This window comes from Budorcas taxicolor, chromosome 5 (genome assembly GCF_023091745.1).
Source record: "Budorcas taxicolor isolate Tak-1 chromosome 5, Takin1.1, whole genome shotgun sequence".
Taxonomy (NCBI): domain Eukaryota; kingdom Metazoa; phylum Chordata; class Mammalia; order Artiodactyla; family Bovidae; genus Budorcas; species Budorcas taxicolor.
In genome coordinates this window covers 10042839-10062397 of record NC_068914.1, presented here as the reverse complement: position 1 = coordinate 10062397, position 19559 = coordinate 10042839, and the positions used below count along the sequence as shown (strand labels likewise).

The following is a 19559-nucleotide window of genomic DNA, read 5'->3' as shown; positions in this document are numbered from 1 at the left end:
TTAGTCCTCTTGGGGAGGGAAGAGGATGTGAAGGTTACCATCCCTCCCAGGCCATAGTGTCAAACTCTGTTTTCTCCTGCTCAGGCTACAAACCATCAAAATCTTCATAGTATCTGCTGCTGCTGCTGCTGCTAAGTCACTTCAGTCATGTCTGACTCTTTGCGACCGCATAGACGGCAGCCCATCAGGCTCGCCCATCCCTGGGATTCTCCAGGCAAGAACACTGGAGTGGGTTGCCATTTCCTTCTCCAATGCAGAAAAGTAAAAAGTGAAAGTGAAGTTGCTCAGTCGAGTCCGACTCTTCCAGACCCCATGGACTGCAGCCTACCAGGCTCCTCCGTCCATTGGATTTTCCAGGCAAGAGTACTGGAGTGGGGTGCCATTACCTTCTCCGTCATAGTATCTGGTGGATGTCAAATTTGAAAATTAGATGAAGTCCCCAGGTGGCAGCCTATGGAGTGGGTAGCCAGAGGCAAGTATCTTACCTTCTCTGAACCCATTTCCTTGTCTGAATACAGGGGCAGCTGGGAGTAGCTCTGAGTGCCTTTTAGGGTCAACTTTCGATCTCAGCATGAGCAACATTACCCATCCTCATGGCCAAAGACAGGTGAGTTCCCTCCAAGCAGAAAGCAACATCCCCCCTCTGTCCAGGGTGCTTCACATCAGGGCATGGAGAGGATGGAGAAAACACACTTGTATTGTTTGTGATCATGTCCAGATACTTGCAACAACAACAACAAAAAATGATCAGCAGTGACCACAATTGACCCCAGACTGAGCCAGCCCATTACAGGAGAAAGGGAGAGGATATCTGCTTCCTTCATGTCCTTGAATCCTGTGATCGAGCCCCACGGGTGTCCCTACTGATTCCACTTTGCTTTCTTCCTTAACTGCAAGCCAGAAAGAAGGGTAGATCTCTTTTCCTCCAAGGCAGAGTGTTAGAAGCTTTATCTCAGTCGGCCAACGTCCTGGAAAAGAGGTAGACTGCCAATGACGGAGCAACTAAAGCGAAAGACCGCGCAGCCTAGAAGCTCCTGGCTGGCTCTTCTGGCCTGTTTGATGTTGACTCAGAAGACATGGAATTCATTGGCAAACCTGCCTCCTCCTCCTCCTCTTACCTTCGGAGGAAAGATCGGTTCCTGGTTGGCTGGGGCAGTGTCATTGATACAGCTGGTGTCATCGTTACCTTCCACTAACAGATCACTCAACACCTGCCGGGCCAGGCAGGGCCAGGCTTGGGCATTGCCTGCAGAGCTGGAGGCTTTGACTCTTCTATCATCTGAGAGCCCAGGGGAGGCCACGACCCAGCCTCTTGGGGACCCAACAGAAGGACTAGACTGTTCCAGGTGCCGGATCGCCATTGCAGGTCTTGGCTGCCTCTTTCCTTCCAGCTGCCTGATCCCTGTTGTTGTCCCGAGCAGAGGAAATGAGTTCGTCTTGGGCTGGGAGCTGTGGCAGAGTAACAATGCTGCATGAAGAAGGGGCTCTGGGAGTGGCTGTGGCGTGAGGAGCCCGGGCTGAGGAGTGGCCTGGCGTGTCCTGCTGGCGAGCGCATCCCAGGTGGCGCCATGCTTCAGCAGATCCTGCATGACATGTACATCGACCCCGAGCTCCTCGCTGAGCTCAGCGATGTGCAGAAGCACATCCTCTTCTACAAAATGCGCGAGGAGCAGCTGAGACGCTGGAGGGATCGTGAGGCTTGGGAGGCCCTGGCCCAGGTCGAGGGCCTCAGGCCCCCCAAGGTCAAGAGAGGTAGGTGGCTGGGAGTAACCCAAGGCCTGAGCCCTGGCCTCCTGGGAGACGGAAAAGTTGATAATATCAGACTGTGTTCTTTAAAATGTGTACTGATGTGAGGAGGGTCAGGGGCTTGAAACCCTTGTTCTGTGAGCATCCTATCCCATTATCCTGGGCGTCTATCTTTTATGCAGGGCTCCAAGGCTTCACAGGGGACTGCCTGGGGACCCTGATGGCATGGACAGAGGGCAGGCTGCAATGGAGACACACCGTTCCTCGCTCCCTTGCAAGTGCAGCTCAGTGGCTCCAGCACGGTGCCCCGTGGCCCTCCTCCCTGTCCTTGTGTGAGAGGATGCCTTGGGTTGTGCTGGAGCCCCACTGGGCCTCTGGACCTGCATTAAGAGTGAGCAGCCCCAAAGGTAGTAGCAACTGCAGATGAGAAGCAAGGGTTCATCCCACATCTCAGGTAGTTACCATGCAGTGAGGTGTCAGTCACGGCTATGGAGCCTGTGAGCGAGGGCACATCTGAAGCAGGCAGGCTGGTGAGGTGTGCGGTACTCGAGACCCTGCTGGGGAGGGCACTGCATGTGGCTGCTGCACTTTACCATTCACAAACCCGTTTGTCTTCTCTCTCATTGGCTGTCCACAACAGCCCTCCTCCACTACTGTTGACCAGAGTGAGGTGTAGACTCGATCAGTTTGTGAGTTTTCAGTCTAGCATAAGGTTCTGCCTCTCGATAGACATACAGGCCCCTGGGTGACCTGGCTCCCTCTCTTCACTCCAGGCTCACCATTAGCCCCTGCCGTGTTCTGCAGGCCACACACACCTGCACCCATCTGGCCATCTTGCTGTGGCCTCTCTTTACACACTCGATTCTTCTCTTGGGGAATGTTCTCCTGCCTTTATCCTCCTGACAGACTCCTGCCTCTTGCAGTCTCTCGGGGATGCTCCTGGCACAGAGAAGTCCTTGCTCCTTGGTGACTGCTTGGACCCATCCCTGCCCTAGCACTGGCCACACTGTCAGTGTCTTTGATGCTCTGCTTGCCTGGCTTTCCCAGGAGACTCAAAGCTCCGGGAGTGAGATCATTCTCCATTCTGTCTTCCACCCTTGGGTCTAACACGGAGTTGTCACAGGGTATGAAATCCCCATTTTGAGCAAGACATGGTAGGACCCCCGGGAGGCAAAGCTATGAACTGGCTGCCTGTGGCTCGTGCAGACGCTGGGAATGCACTGGCAGCTTCATCACTGCTGGTGAAAAAGGCAGGCCACCTTCCTGCCCCACCCGCCCAGAGCCCTGGGGTCGCATGTTATCGATACTGTGACTCTTCTGGGAGGAAGACAGATGCCTAAAACTTTAACTACAAAAATATTTTTACTATGATTTGTCACACATTGACATCTACATTTTTGTGCATAAATTATACATTAAGCTCATTTGGTTTCTGGTGCAGAAGACTCTTTTCCAGATAGTTAGTTTTCTGATTTATAAAGAATGGAGACAAGGAGAAGTGTGTGTATTCCAGGTCAGGATCCCGCTCAGATCTCAGCTCTTTTCTGCAGTCCCAGAGCTGTCTGGGAAAACCTCCGGGAAGCCCTGGGGGCAGGCTCAGCCCCAGAGGCTGAAGAGCTTCTTAGTCTGGGTCTGGGTGCACATTGTCTGCTTCTCGTCCTGGAATCTTGAAAAAGGGTTGCAACAACCACCCCACCTGTCCGAGACCTTTAGTATTTATCATGTGTTTGCCCTCACTGAACGCCCCCATAGCCCTGTGACCCAGTCTCAGATGAGGAAGCCACAGCCCAGTCTTCCAAAGTCACCTGCTAAGAATGGAGTCGGGATGAATATCCTGCGACTTTGACCTTGGTCCAGTGACTGATGTTTTCCTATTCATTCACTTCTGAACTCAGTGCTTCAATTCAATGGATGATCTGTGCGTGTATTCATTTGTTCATTCATTCATACCTTTAGCCAGCATCACTAAGCTCTGATCTTGGTGAACATGGATTCAGCTCTTGAATCCATGGGTAAACAGATCAGATCCAAGAAAGCATGCCCACTGGAGTGTCAGGAGTGAGACTTGGGAAAGAAGCAGCCATGGGGTGGCTCAGGGCAGGGTGTGTGGGCACAGGCTCTATCAGCTGGATCTTTTCCTTCCTTTCACAGACATTTCCTTTCCAGCTGGTGTCTCCCTCCAGTCTGTCCTGAAGGAAGCACCTGCTGCATCCTGCTGTGTGTGCCAGACTCTTGGGATCCCTGAGCACAGCTTAGTTCCCGTCAGCCTGGAATGACCTCGCACCTCCTCCTGCCCATTGATCCCCCAAGCTCCATTGGTCCCTGGAGAACTCCATCCCACCCTCTCTCTTCTGAAGACACTTCTCAGCTCCTAGCAGGCCTGACCTCGCTGTCCCTAGGACTCAGGCAGGGCAAGGTGCATCCTGACCCTGAGAACGTCTCTGCTTTCCAGTTGCGCCTGCAGAGGGTAGGGATAAACACTGGTGATATGGATTATTCCGGTTTACAGAAACTTGGTGGTTGTTCTGGTCCTGGGAGGGTCCACAGAAGTGAGCTGGACTGGAAGAGGATGGTCATGGCTGGGCTAATCTCACCCCCCGATCATGCAGGTGTATCTTTTTGGTTTTGCTTTGTACTTTGCTGAGATGCTTCTGGTATTCTGCCCTGTTGTAGAAGATACAGACCCTTAGCATACAATGTTTTCCCATCTCCCATCATATTTACTAGTTTTTCACGTTTCTGGCAAAATTTGATGTCTGATGGAAATTTGTGTTGTTTGTTGAGACTCTGGGAAGGCGTGTTATGACATTATATTCTTCTAGATTTAAGCCACGGCCATCAAGCATGATGGTGACTGCAGAGGCTCACATGTGATGTGGGTTCTTGCAGCTTTCACAACCTCCTGTTCGCTTCTGGGTTTTCTTGGGGCTGGAGCTGTGTGTCACCTGGGACACAGGACTCGGGACACGTGTTCCTACCGCTGCAATCACACAGGAAGGCTCTCCACCTGGTCTTGCTGGTTCTGGCCATGATTGGCAGTCCCTGTCAGTGTTAAATTGGTTCCTCCGTGACCATCTCCTTATCTGTCTGGACATCCTCTTCCTGGGGTCCAGACCTCTTCCCCTACTCTCCTTCCTGCTCTTTCCTTTCACGTGGCTGACACTGGCCACACTGCAAGCCAGACCTGCAGCTTCACAGAAGTGCTTTATTCTCGCCCACACAGCCAGCCTCATGCCTGCCCCTCAGTCCAGCCTATGGGAGACTGTAAGTCTGGCTGTCCAGCCCCTACTGCTTCCATTCCCTAAGGGTCAAGAGGCAGCTCCCACCTCCTAGGCCCACCTCTCTCTGTCCTCCCATCCTATGCCACTTCTACAAGCAGCCCTGACCTGGGGCTAGAAGGAGACACCCAATCCAGCATCCCGTCTCAGCTCTCAGCCATTCCCACTGCGCATCTGCCCTGGACTTGGTGCCCAGGTGGGCCTGGTCCATGCTCTAATGAAACCTGTGGAACACAATCTTTCTCCCTGGGCATCCACCTTGTCTCTGTTTCCTGGGAACCTTCCAGTAACCATGACAACCTCCCCTGCTGGGCCTAGACCCTCCTAGCCTCAGTGTGTTCCCTTTCCGGGCATGGGAACCTGTACTAGCCTGCAGACATTCCCAATGCATCCATCTTCTCAGTGGTCGCCCTGTCTCAGGCTCATGCCCTATGACCTTTCTCTGCAGAGCAGCCAAAGTGCCCTTTCAACACATTAAGCTCAGGGATCTCCCTGCCCCAGTGGCTTCTACTGCACTCAAAGGAACACAAATGCTTCTTGAGGGCCTCTACCCATTCTCCAACCCAGTTTCTACCTCTTTTGTGTCCCTCTGCGTGGAATGCTCTTTTCCCAAATCCTCATGAGCCTGGGTTCTCCTCTTCGTTCATCTCTCAGTTAAATGTTGAGCTCTTCACTGTCTCCTTGCCCTCAAGGAGCCCCACCCTTGTCTTTCTTAGAACATCCAGTCTGACTTCCCTCAAAGCACTTTACCTCATCTGAAAATACCTTTTTTTTTGGTGGTAAAATATACACAACATAACGGAGAAGGCAATGGCACCCCACTCCAGTACTCTTGCCTGGGAAATCCCATGGATGGAGGAACCTAGTGGGCTGTAGTCCATGGGGTCGCTAGGAGTCGGACACGACTGAGCAACTTCACTTTCACTTTTCACTTTCATGCATTGCAGAAGGAAATGGCAAACCACTCCAGGGTTCTTGCCTGGAGAATCCCAGGGACGGGGGAGCCTGGTGAGCTGCCGTCTATGGGGTCACACAGAGTCGGAAACGACTGACGCGACTTAGCAGCAGCAGCAGCATACACAACATAAAGGTTACTATTTTAACCATTTTAAAGTGTGCAGTTCAGTGACATTTAGAATATTGTGTGTCATGAACATCACCCCAGAGGAAAGCCCGTATCCATTACTCGGTCATTCCCCGTCCTCTCCCACAGCCCCTGGCAAGCACCGGTCTGCTTTCTGTCCCTGTGAATCCGCCTTTGTCGTCATCGTCTTCTTTTTCTCTCACGTCTGTCTGCTTGTGTGTGGTCTGTCTCCTCCATTAGCCTGCGTGCGCCGTGTCCGCATGGCTGTGGCTGCGTCGTGTCCGTCCTAGCAAGTGAAGCAAACCTGAGGATTATGGTTGGGGCCAGCTGCGGGCGGGGAGCTACTGGTGTGCCTGGTGTGTCAGAGGGGCTTGATTGAGGAGACGGGTATTAAAGGATTTCTCTTTTGAGTAGAAGGCTGTGAGCTGTGGGATTCCCAGGTGACTCAGTGATAAAGAATCTGCCTGCCACGCAGGAGACATGGGCTTGATCCCTGGGTTGGGAAGATCGCCTGGAGAAGGAAATGGCAAGCCATTCCAGGATTCTTGCCTAGGAAATCCCATGGACAGAGGAGCCTGGTGGGCTATAGTCTGCGGGGTCACACAGAGTCGGACATAACTGAGCGCCTGAGCAAGCACGCCCACGTTGTGAGCTGTGCAGTGTGACCTCTCCCCTAGACGTTGAAAATCTTCAGTAAAAGTCTAACAGTCTCAGTATACTTGTGTTTTGTGATATATATTGTAGAAGCTGAACTACAGTCTGTAATATATGAAAAGTGTTAGTCACTCAGTCATGTCTGACTCTTTGTGACCCCGTGGACGGTAGCCAATCAGGCTCCTCTGTTCCTGTAATTCTCCAGGCAAGAATGCTGGAGAGGGTAGCCATCCCCTTCCCCAGGGATCTTCCCCACCGAGGGACTGAAGCCCAGTCTCCTCCGTTGCCTATGGATCCTTTACCACCCAAGCCGCCAAGTGGTGGCATTCTGTCACCTTTTCACTCGTACTTACAACTCATTTCCTTCTCATTTCTTTTTTTTTTTTTTTACCATACAATCCACCATTTTATTTTTTAAATTCCTTTTAGGCTTTACATTTTGGGTCTATGATCCATAATGAGTTAATTTATGATTAATCTGAGTTAATCTTTGTATGTGGTGCAAGATGTGACCGGTTGTTGTTGCTGTAATTTTGCATAGAGGTATTCACGTTTTCTAGCCTTGTTGGTTGTTCTGTACCGCATACCTTGTGGGATCTTAGCTCGCCAGCCAGGGATCAAACCCACACCCCTTGCATTGGAAGGCGGAGTCTTAACCACTGGATGCTGGGCAAGTCCTTCCTTCTCATTTCTTTTTTTAGGATTTTGACTTCGATTTTTAGGTTGACTGACTCTTTTTTCTTTTGTATCTGCCTAATGTTCATTCCCTTGTATCTTTTCTTTGCCCCCTCCTTTGATATTATCACTTTTTTTAAAGGGAGTCGATTGAAAAGTGTATATTAAATAGCATATATTCATTTAAAGCTTTAAGAATATATATTTGAACCCATTTTATCTTTATCAGGAATGAAATGTTATAGGTTGAAGATGAGAAACAAGGTTATTTTAATATCCCTCTCCATGGTTTTGTTGGTATAATCAAGAATTTTAGATTGATTTTATTTAGTTGTCTTTCAAGACTTATTTTTTATGCCAATAGTGGTTTTATAATCAAGTCATAACAACAATAATTACTTGGACACTAACTCCACTTTGTACTGCTAGTTCTCCACATTTTTTCCTCTGAGGGGAAAGTGATAAATATTTTATCCCCTCTCTGACCCCTTGAACAAATGATTTGGCCAACCCAGTAGCACACCACTCACTGTTTGGATTCTCAGCACGTCACACAGAAGTTATTAAACATCAAGGGAAATCCATGTTTGAAGCTGTCTCCTGCCCCATCCCTGTTCTTGCTGTCATATTGCAGTGGGCATGCTGATTTTCTTCAACTCCCTTTTAAAATTTCTCTATTAGTTCCAAAAGTTTTCCAGTAGCTCCACTTAGAGGACAGTGAGTATGTAGGAATGCTGGGAAATCAAGGGCAGGGAAGCCCTGGATTTGGGGACTGTAACTCTTCGGGGGTGTCATTCTGCTTCCCTTCATCTGGGGTGACGCAGGGACTTTCTGGGTGGCGGTGGGGCTGAAGTGCGCAAAGTTCTCACGCTGACCCTGGCCGGGGGCCTCTGGAGCCCCCTGGCTCTCTCCCTGTCCTCCTGGCCTTCCCTGAGCCCAGTCCAGGGTTCTGACCGAGGCAGCTCTGCCAGAGCTCTCAGCTCCCTGTCTCCAGCATTTGCAGAAGCTGCAAACCCACAGACTCGCCAGGTGGGGAGTGGGAGGAGCCAGGCAGAAGCTGCTGTGGGAAGATGTGGGGGCGCTGCCTTAATCGCTTCTGGTGCCCAGCATGTGTGGGTGTCCCCATGGGTGAGGGTGCAGTCTTGTTGAATGTGGACAGAGATCAGCCTTAGACAGAGCCCTCAACTGTCAGCTCTGAGCATCCTGGATCTGGCAGACAACTGAAGGTATGACCTTGTCTCATTGAAGGTTTTAGAGAAGGGGGCCTGAAGGGGTTTCTGGAATGGAGGCTCAGGTTCTGGAGGCTAAGGAGGAAGGGCCAGGATTGCAGGAAGAATGAGGCCTCAGAGCAGCTGCTTTCTCTGGAATGAAGGTGAACTCACCCAGATGGAACATCTCACCTGTCCTGGGCCCATGAAGTGCCTGTTTATCTCACCCCCTTAGGGACCTGAGATTGGGTCCTTTGTGTTTCATGAAATCTAAGATGGGCAACTGAAGAATTACAGCCCCCAAATCCAGGGCTTCCAAGCCCCTAATTCCCCAATGTTCCTACAAACTCATTGCCCTCCAAGTTGAACCTAACAGAGAAATCTAAAAAGGGAGTTGAAGAAAATCAGCATACCCACCTTAGATTCATGAAATCTAAGATGCCGGAGCTTGAAAGACACTATTTTTATATACTACTAAGAAAGCTGTAAGTGAAACCATGATACACCATTGTTTCTAAGACACATCCTGATTTCAGAAACTTTAAGATGTGTGTCATCAAATTAACAAAATAGGTTATTATCTCCGTTTGAGTTGAGGTAGAGTTAGAATCCAGGTCCAGGCTTGTTGGGGCTCCAGGTCCCCACACTTCAGTGCACAGCATCTTCCTCCTTCTCACAGCTACTCTTATGGTGAAATGACATATTCCAGGTGACTAAAGACCAATGCAGAAAAAGCAAAAACAAAATTCTAGAAGTAATCAAAGGAAAAATGAGAGCATATTGGGGAGAGTGAAGGCTTTCTTAGAATAAGACACAGCAAGAAAAATAAGGAAAATAAAGATAAATATGACTAAATTTAAAAAATCTTTATAAAAGGTACCAAACTGAGTTTAAAAAGAAAACAAAACAGGCGAGATAAACGAGAGGAAAATATTTGCAACATTTGTAACAGGCAAAGGACTTGTATCCAGAGATGAAAGAAACTTCCCCAATCAGCAAAAGAAAAATAGTAGAAAAATGGAGGAAAGATATGAACAAGCCATTCACAAGAGTGCAATTTCAAATCCACAATGACCATGTGGAAAGGTCTTCAGCCTCACTAGTAAAGTATGTCATTGCCAATTAAAACAATAATACTGGCAAAAGTTAAGAAGTATGATAGTAGTAATGTTGATGGGGATCCTCCTACAAGGCTAAAGAGGGACATATAAAGAGGGAGAGAGCTTCTGCAAGTACCCAAAGAGCTTGGCCCGTGGGGATGGGATTATCCTGCCTGCCTACCCCTCACCATTTTCCTGGATGCTGCCAAGCGTCCATGGGCTGTATATTTTTTTCTCTAGTTAAAAAAAATTTTTTTTGGAGTGTAGATGATTTACAGTGCTGTGTTAATTTCAGGTGTATAGCAAAGTGAATCAGTTACGCATACACGTGTATCCACTTTTTTGTAAGATTCTTTCCCCAGACAGGGCATTACAAAGTGCTGAGTAGAGGTCCCTGTGCTATACAATAGATCCTTATTAGTTATCCATTTTATATGTAGTAATGTGTGTATGTCAATTCCAGTCTCCCAGTTTACCCCACCCCCTCTTTCCTCCCTGGTGACTGTAAGTTTCTTTCCTGCAGCCCAGGGACTGATTAAACAGATGGAGTTTTGCTCAACTCTGGCCTCCCCTGCCTGTTGCAGGACCCCAGCTGGGCATGCCAGGCTGAGCTGCTCGGGTTGTATTTTCTCCCCTTGCTTGAGAGGTGTTCATGCCTGCCACCTCCCTTCTTCCCTGTCCACCTGACTGCTTCCTCCTCTGCCTGGAGGTCAGCAGGGGCAGTTTCTGAGAAAGGCCACCACCTGGTTATCTCGTGACTCCCTGTAACCTGACACCAGGTCTCAACTCTCCTTAGTGGAGTCATGCTGAAGTAGCAGGTTGCAGGCAGCTGCCGGCCCCTCTGTTATCTCTCGGAGTGGCTAGTAGCATCACTGCTTTCCAGGTTTTCTCACGTTAAAAATTAGCAAAGCTTCCTAGAATTCTCTCATTTGAAACCAGATTTTGCATTTAGCTTTGGGGTTTAAATTCTTCAGGTGCATTTCCGCACCTGTTTCCCACCTGTCCTTTCAAAATGACATGATTTGGGGCCTCAGGGAGCATTTATTTTTATCTTATCATCGCATGGATATGCTTATTATCTGGCCACCATGGTTGGGTTCCCTATACATTCCATACATGATTTCAAACGTTTAAAACTTGTTGTTTCTTTTTATAATGGCCGAGAATGTAGTCTATCCAGGTGAGTGCTCTGTGAAAGAGCACTCACTCTTGAAAGAAAGTGTTCCAATATAGTGTGGACTGTTCTACAGATGTCGGTTAGGTAAAGTTTGTCCATATCTTGTTTAGACTTCTGTACCTTAACTAATTTTTTAAATTACCTTATCAAATAATTACCAGGAGAGTTTTTTCTTGTTGTTGTTGTCCAGAACAGCTTTATTGAGACATAATTCGTAAACCATACAAGTCACCTGTTCAAAGTGTACACAAGTTTCCCATTTAATGTGTACAACTAAGTGGTTTTTAGTTTATTCACAGAGATGTGCAGCCCTCACCACAGTCAATTTTAGAATATTTTCATCCCTCAAGAAAACCCATAGACTTTAACTAGTACCCTCCAGGCCCCTCTCTCCCTGCTCCAGCCTTTAGTAACCACTAATCTTCTTTAGAATGGGCTTCCCTAGTGGCTCAGAGGATAAAGCGTCTGCCTGCAATGCAGGAGACCCGGGTTCGATCCCTGGGTTGGGAAGATCTGCTGGAGAAGGAAATGGCAACCCACTCCAGTATTCTTGCCTGGAGAATCCCATGGACAGGGGAGCCTGGCGGGCTTCCCAGGTGGAGCTAGTGGTAAAGAACTTGGCTGCCGAAGCAGGAGACATAAGAGACACAGGTCCGATCCCTGGGTTGGGAAGATCCCCTGGAGGAGGGCATGGCAACCCACTCCAGTATTCTTGCCTGGAGAAGCCCATGGACAGAGGGGCCTGGCGGGCTACAATCTATAGGGCTGCAAAGAGTCGGACACGACTGAAGCAACTTAGCCTGCAGTCTTCTTTAGGTCTCTGGATTTCCCTATTCTGGACTTTCATATGGATGGAATGATATAATATGTGGACTTTTGTGACTGGCTGCTTGCACTTAGCATAATGTTTTCAAGGTCCATCCACAATGTAGCGTATATCCGTATGTCATTCTTTTTATGGCTGAATAAAGATTCTATTATATAAGATTCCATTATATGAATGTATCACATTTTGTTTATCCATTCATCTCTTAAAGGATATTTGGGTTTTCACTTTTGACTATTACGAATAATGCTTCTGTAAACACTCATGTGCCAGTTTTCATGTGGAGGTATGTTTTTATTTCTCTTGGGTGTGTATCTATGAGTGGGGTTGCCAGATCTTTTGATAACTTTGTGTTTAATAACTTGGGGAACTGGTAGATTGTTTTCCAAAACAGTTGCACCACTTTAATTTTCCACAAGCAGTGGATAAGAGTTCCAGTTTCTCCACACCCTCACCAATACTCGTTATTATTTGTGTTTGTGGTTAAATCCGTCCTGGGAGGTGTGAAGTGTCATGTCATTGTGGTTTTGATCTGTATTTTCCTGATGAGTAAAGATGTTGAGCATCTTTTCTCGTGCATACGGGACAACTGTATATCTTCTTTAGAGAAATGTCTAGATCCTTTGCCCATTTTTTGACTGATTTGTCCTTTTATTATTGAGTTGTAAGAATTTTTATGTACTCCAGATACAAGTTCTTTATCAGACGTATGATCTGCAAATATTTACTCCCACTCTTTGAGCTGCCCTTTTACTTTCTTGATGGCATCCTTTGAAACACAGAAGTTTTAAGTATCAAATTTTGATGAAGTCCAAATCGTATGTATATCTTTTGTTGCTATGCTTTTGGTGTCATAGCTAAGAAACCGTTGTCTAATTTAAGATTATGACGGTTTATGCCTATATCTATATTTTCAAATTTGTTAATACAGAATAGTATATGATATTCTCTTTTATTTATTTATTTGGTTTGGGCTGTGCTGGGTCTTTGTTGCTGCACGCCAGCTTTCTCTAGTTGCAGAGAGTGGGGCTCCTCCTTGTTCTGGTTGGCAGGCTCTCAATGTGGTGGTTTCTCTTGTTTCAGAGCACAGGCTCCAGGGTGTGGAGGCTCCGTGGTACAGGGGCTTAATTGCTCCATGTTATGTGGAATCTTCTGGGTCAGGGATCAAACCCCTGTCCCCCGCGCTGGCAGGCGAATTCTCATTCACTGTACCACCAGGGAAGTCCTTGAGACTCTCTTTTAATCCCTTCTTGTTTTACACTCTTTTTTAAATTCCTAATTCCATATATATATATTATATATACACACATATATAATATATGTATAACATATATATTTATATATATATATGTTTTAACTTAATTTAAGCATGCTGGGTGGTTTCCTAGCATATTACATTTTTCAAAGAACAAATGCTTGGTTGTATTTATAATATATATGCTGTATATTCATGAATATTATTTTTTTCTTTGGTAATTCTTTTCTCTTTTTATTTTCTTTTGTTAATGTCTTAGATTGAGAACTTAGTTATTCATATTTCATCTTTTTTTTTAAAGAAAGCCTTAAAAATTTCTCACTGTAAAATATTTAAACATATAGACAAAAATAGTAAGTAGTGTAATATGTACTTATGGACCCATATTACTAATGGTTAACATGGTGCCTTCTTTGTTTAAAAAAAAATTCTTTATTTGGCTGTGCCGGGTCTTAGTTGCGGCATGTGACATAAATTTAGTTCCTTGAACAGGGGTCAAACCCGACCTTCTATACTGGGAGTGCAGAGTCTTAGCTACAGGACCACTAGGGAAGTCCTACCTTCTTCCTTTTTGTTAAAGTATACTTCACACTTTAATATCTTTCTAAAATTTCACTCTTCATCACTCTCCCCATATGCAAGTCTATTATAAATACAAAATGTATCATCCTTATATCTTTTCTGTACTTTAATATATATTTTATAAGCAGTATGTTGCTTAATCATTATATGAATGACATTATATTATATGCAGTCTGAATTTAATGTATTGGTTCTGCATTTTTTTAAGAGATATGTCTGTGTTGTTCAAACCTATTTATTTTTCTTGCTATGGAGTACTGCATTATAAAAACATACCAAAATGTATTTATCTGTTTTCCTTTACTGGTCATTTATGTTGTTTCTGATTTTTAATATTTTGGACAATGTTTCCATGAACCTTCTTATTCAGGTTTTTCTGGGCACATGTTACTTGGAAGTGCTTTGTAATAATGTGTAGCGTGTTTAACATTACTAAATATTTGCTGAATATCATCAAAGTGATTGTATCAGTACCTTCTACCATCAGCAATTTACAAGTATTATTGTTGTTCCATATCTTTTCCAACAAGCAGACTTTTTCATCAGACATTTTTGTTCTTTCCAGTCTTGTAGGAGTGAAATGGTTGTATTTTTTCATCATCATATACTCACAGTAAAATTGATGGTGGTTTCACTCCTTGATGAAACAGTAAACCTTATTGTTTTATTGTGTGACAAACTAGAAGGCTGCATAAACCATTTCTGCTGCATACTGAAGTATGATGGCTGTCCTGAGGAAAAGCAGTATGTGATTTTTTGAGTTATGTGCTGAACTAGCCTCTTTTTTCATGGAATGCTATTTTTATTTGAAAGAAGACTGACAAACTATGTCTTTTTTCAAACTTGGATATTTGAAAATTAATAAGGTGACTCTGTCACTTCAAAGAAAACAACTGATAAAATTTAAAGCAGTGATAAAATTCCAGCTTTCAAGCAAAAATTAGAATTTTTGGAAAACTTGTATCAGCCACAATGAGCTTATTAGATTTCCAATATGTAGAGGCTTTTCTTTGAGGTTTGAAGTGATATTAACAGACATGTTTTTATGATATTGTAAAATAAAACAGGTCCACATTTGGAAGATCTGCTTGACTCAGTGGATCAGTGTTTTCCAAACGAACAAAAAAGTTGCTAAATCACGCATGAGTGAAAGATCCTGTCAAAGTGCAACATAAACCAATGGATTTTAATTTTCTTTTGCTTAAAAAAATTTTAATTTTTAATTTTGAAGTAACCTTAGACTTACAGAAGTTGTTCAGAGAATTTCCCTTATACTCTGCATCTAGCTTCCACTAATGGTGACAGCTTATGTCACCATGATACATTGACCAAAACTAGGAGATGAACATGACCTATGAATTTTAATAGGATGAAGTACAATAAATTCACTGATATTGTTTCAGGTTTCACATCACAACAAACATTTAAGAAACTACCACTTTACTTTTGGTGTGGTATAATAAGAGATTATCTATAATATATGAAAAGGCATGGATTTTTCTCTTTTCTTCTATTTCCTATTATATATCTGTGTGAAGTCAGTTTTTTTTCATATGCTTCAACTAAAATTATGTATTACAATGGAGTCCAGCTGCTTTCTATTAAGCTGGACATTCAAAGGATTTGCAAAAATGGAAAATGAAACCGCTCTCCCAATTAAACATTTTTTATTTTAGAATATATAGCTATTTTTTAATAAAAAGTGTTGTATATGTTATTAGGTAATGGATTTGCTATTATTTTATCTTTTTTTGATCATGCCCGGCAGCATGTGGGGTCTTAGTTCCTGACCAGGGATTGAATCCCTGCTTCCTGCAGTGGAAGCACAGAGTTTTAACCACTGGACACTAAGGAAGTCCTGATATGTTATTATTTTAAATAAATATATATTACAATTTTCTGTTTTAATTTTGAATATGGTAAATATTGATAGGCATAATCCACATAAACAAAAATTCTTTGAGATGCTCAATATTTTTAAAGAATATAAAGGGGTCTTGAGAGCAAATTATTTGACAATAGTTGCTTGAAAGGATGCATAGTATGTAATGAGTTGACTTTTCTACAATGCACCTAGACTGGTACTATCTATATACCATTCTTAGGGAACCGAAAAAAAAAATCACCATTCAAATTATGTTTTATAGGGCTTATTTCTCTCACAGGACTCTGGTAAAGAAAGATTGTTCTAGACATTAATAAGTTAATACATGTAAAATATGTTGAACCGTGAATAGCATATAAGCCTTCAGTATATGTTAACTGTTATTATTGCTTTTATTAATTGGTGCAGTTATTTGACAGTTGTACACACTCAAGTATCTTCTCTCAGTTGGTTGCTGATTTTTAATTGTCTTTGTGGTATTTTTTTGTGTGAGAAAATTTTAAGCCTGAATCTGTATTCAAATACATCAATGTTGTCTCATATTCTTTTTATGTGTCATAGAAGAAATTCTTTCCTTCCCCAAAGTAATAATGATACGCTTTTATATTTTCCTCTAAAGGTTTCTAAGTGTTCCCTTTCACAGAGTCGTGAAATCACCTTTGTCAAGGTCATTGGTGATCTCCACATTGTTGAATCCATTGGTCGATTCTGTCTTCATCCTGATGACCCATCAGTAGCCTTTGACACAGTTGACCTCTCTTTAATCCCCGAAATGCTTTCTCCCTTTGGTTTCTGTGATACTGGGCTCTTTCTGTTGTTCTCCTGCCTCACAAGCTTCTTTGTCCTCATTTCCTTGGGGGTCCTTCTCCCACCTGCATGTTGGAATGTGCTGGACTTCTGCCTTCCACCTCTTCTAGTTCCTTCCTATACTCACGCTTTATCTGCTCTCATCCAGCCTTACGGCTTTAAATATCTATACAGTGATGCCTGTAAAAAATTATATTTTAGTTCTAGTCTCTTCTCTGAACTCTTTTGTTCGATTGCCTGTAGGATCTCTAATAGACATCTCAAACTTAACTTGGCCCAAACAGAAGTGTTGATTTATCCAAGCTATTTCTTTCATGTTATTCCTTTCAGTAACACCACCTTTCACTCCATTACTTAAGTGGAAACATTGGAGGTTTCTCGTTCTCTTTCACAACTCATATCCCAAATTTAAGCAAATATTGCTCTTTCCTCCAGAATATATCCTAAATCTTAACCACGTTATACTTCTTCCACCAGGATCATCTTAGTCCAAGAAATGATTATCTAGCCCCTGGACTATTACAGATGCTCACTGTGCTACTGGGTTTCATTGTCCCCTGGCTTCCACATAATGGGGAGAGTGAGCATTTGAACTATCCATGAGATTATGTCAGTTTCCCCACTTTCCACTTGTCATGACTTCCCATCCCACTTAGCACAAAATCCAGAGTCCTTACCAGGGTCAACAGTGTCCAATGCGAGGGTCGCCGAATGAACTGAAGCTGATGCTTCTCCAACTGCATTTGCGATTTCCCTTCTTGCTCCCTCTGCTTGCAGCCATTGTCACCTCCTTGCTGCCCGTCGAGCTTGCCGAGCACATCACCAGCACCTGATTTGAATCCTCCTCCGGCTCCTGTCTCACCTGGAGAACTTTGATTCCCCTCTACCCTGTAGGAGTCACATTCCTGGTGACCACCGTCTCCTTCCGGAACCACATGGGAGCTGAGGCTTCCACCCTGCAGACTGCTTCACTTCTGTTTAGTATGAGTCTGTGGAGGTATCTCTTGTATTCCTATACATTTGTTCTCGTCATTTTGCTTCTATACTGTTATGTGTTTGGACAAGAGAGTTTTTTTCTTAAACTTTTTTTTAAATTTTAACTTTTATTATTTTGGTTGTACCACGTGGTTTGTAGGATCTTAGTTCTCAGACCAGGGATTAAATCTGGGCCCTCGGCAGTGAAAGGGCAGAGTCCTAACTATCGGACAGTGAAGGAATGTGTGGAGAAGAAAGTTTTATCTTCACTGGGACATCAAAAAGAAAAGGTTTTAAACCTATAATTTTTCTTTTGAGCTTACTGTTACTTGTACTCTTTTTTTTTGCTACAACTTTTCCCCTTGATAATGTATAATTTCAGTTTTCATTTGCCCTAAGATCCATGAGTTCTCTAGGAGTATTTTCTTGATGGCTATTTCCCCTCACTGATTTCTAAATTTTGTGTCATTATTAGAGAATATGGCCTATAACATTTTTGTCACAGATTGCAAGATCAGAAGAATAAAAGTGTATTCTTAAACTTTAAGGGGGTAAAGTTCTATAGTTGCTAAGTAGGATTTATTGACTATATTACTCAAAAACTTCATATTATTAATCTTTAAAAGCTATTTGACTTGCCAGCTTCTGAAATAAATATTGTAGAACTCTCCACTATGGCTATATATACATTTTCAAATTCTCTTTGAGTTGTTAGGAGTTTCTGTTTTATGCAGTCGTCTCCTATGTTGTTGGTTGTACAAAGTTTTATGACTGTTACAGCTTCTTTGTGGGTTGCCTCTTTTATTATCACATCATATTCTTTGCCTTGTCTGACATGTTTGTCCTTGAATTTGCTTTGTCTGACATTGGCACTTCTGCTTCCTTTTTGCTTGCCTTTGCAAGGCCTATTGCTGACTATTTTTAACCTTTTTCTTTTTTACGTGTGTGTTATATTTAAATAGTACAGAATTGGATTTTACATTTTTTTTTTTTTTGCTTGGGAGAAGCAAGGATTTATTATTACTTGCAGCCAGTAAGAAGAATACTTGGCCTTTCCCAAAGCAGTGTCTGGATTTTACTTTTTATTTACATCTAACAGTCTCAGATTTTTATAGAGAAATTAATTCCGTTCTCCTTTTTGTGTTAATGAGTATACTTAGGGTTTAGGGCTTCTGTGTTATTTTTCATTGCTCTCTGTATCAGTTAGGAATGTGCTTGGCCATAAGTAACAGAATGCACCATTAATAGTTGCCTGATTAAAGAAATCTTTCATATTTGTATTACCACATTTCATTTAATAATTAAAGAACTTTATTGCTTGGAGTTCGTCATTTTTCCTAAACGATAAGAAGTCTGGAGGTGTACTGCGGTGGATAGATTAGTTTAGCTTCTCAGTCAGATCGTCAAGGCCTCATCTCCTCTCACATTTCTGCTTACTCATCTCTGGCATGTGGCTTTCTTCCTCATGGCTGAAAAAGCCCTCCAGCAGCTCCTGACATCACTTCTTCATTCCAGCCAGGAAGAAGGAGGGGAGGCAAATGAGCAAAGAGTGAACCCATTTCTCCTAAGAAGTCTTCACCTTTTGTTTAGAACAAGAAAGCCTTTCACTGGGACATCTGCCCATATCTTCTTGGTCAAAAGTGGGGATGACTGGTCACTCCTAGGTCGCCTGCTTGCCAGTGAGAATAATAGTACATGATGGGTTTAGACCAGTTTCATTTGTCCTTTGAGGCTGGAGTAGAAACTTGCCTTTCCTGAAACGAAGGGATCTCTGTTACTTCCCAAACAAATTGGGGTTTTTCGTAAGGGAGGAAGATGGCTGGGATGGATGGTGAGGAGGAAACTGGTAGTGTCTGCTATGATAGCTACTCATTTTCTGCTGGTTTCTCTTTTCCTGGTAAGTATTTTTAGAAGATTGACAAGCCTATTATCACGTACCTTTGCCCACGGTTAATTTGGAAGCTCTGCAGTTCTAGCCGTAGCTGCCTCCTTGCTTCTATCAGTCATAATTAAACTGACATTCCTCTAGTACCGCGTTGCTTTTAACATACTAAAAAGATAACAATGCCGCTATATATCAGCCAGGGGAATTAATGCTGCCATCTGCAATAGATAAATTCTGAAATTTCAGTGGGTTACTATAATGGGGGTCTAGTTCTGATTACGTCGCAGCTTGATGTGGATTGGGTAGCTGTGGCATGGCTCGCCTTTGAGCACTGACTCATGGATCAGGCCGCTTTTCTCTCCACCGTCTTGGAGTCGTCAATTTCCTGCTGGGTGGGTGGGAAAGAGAATGTGGAAAAAGGC

At 43.9% G+C, this 19559-nt stretch overlaps 1 protein-coding gene across 1 annotated transcript in view; it reads left to right on the top strand.

Annotated features, from left to right (window-relative positions):
* The first annotated feature begins 1568 nt into the window (after positions 1–1568).
* SH2D4B (SH2 domain containing 4B) overlaps positions 1569–19559 on the top strand; it is a 75790-nt gene continuing 57799 nt past the window's right edge. The window contains exon 1 of the mRNA XM_052641015.1: positions 1569–1752. Within this exon, the coding sequence (XP_052496975.1) occupies positions 1569–1752 (184 nt within the window). The remainder of the gene's footprint in view (positions 1753–19559) is intronic.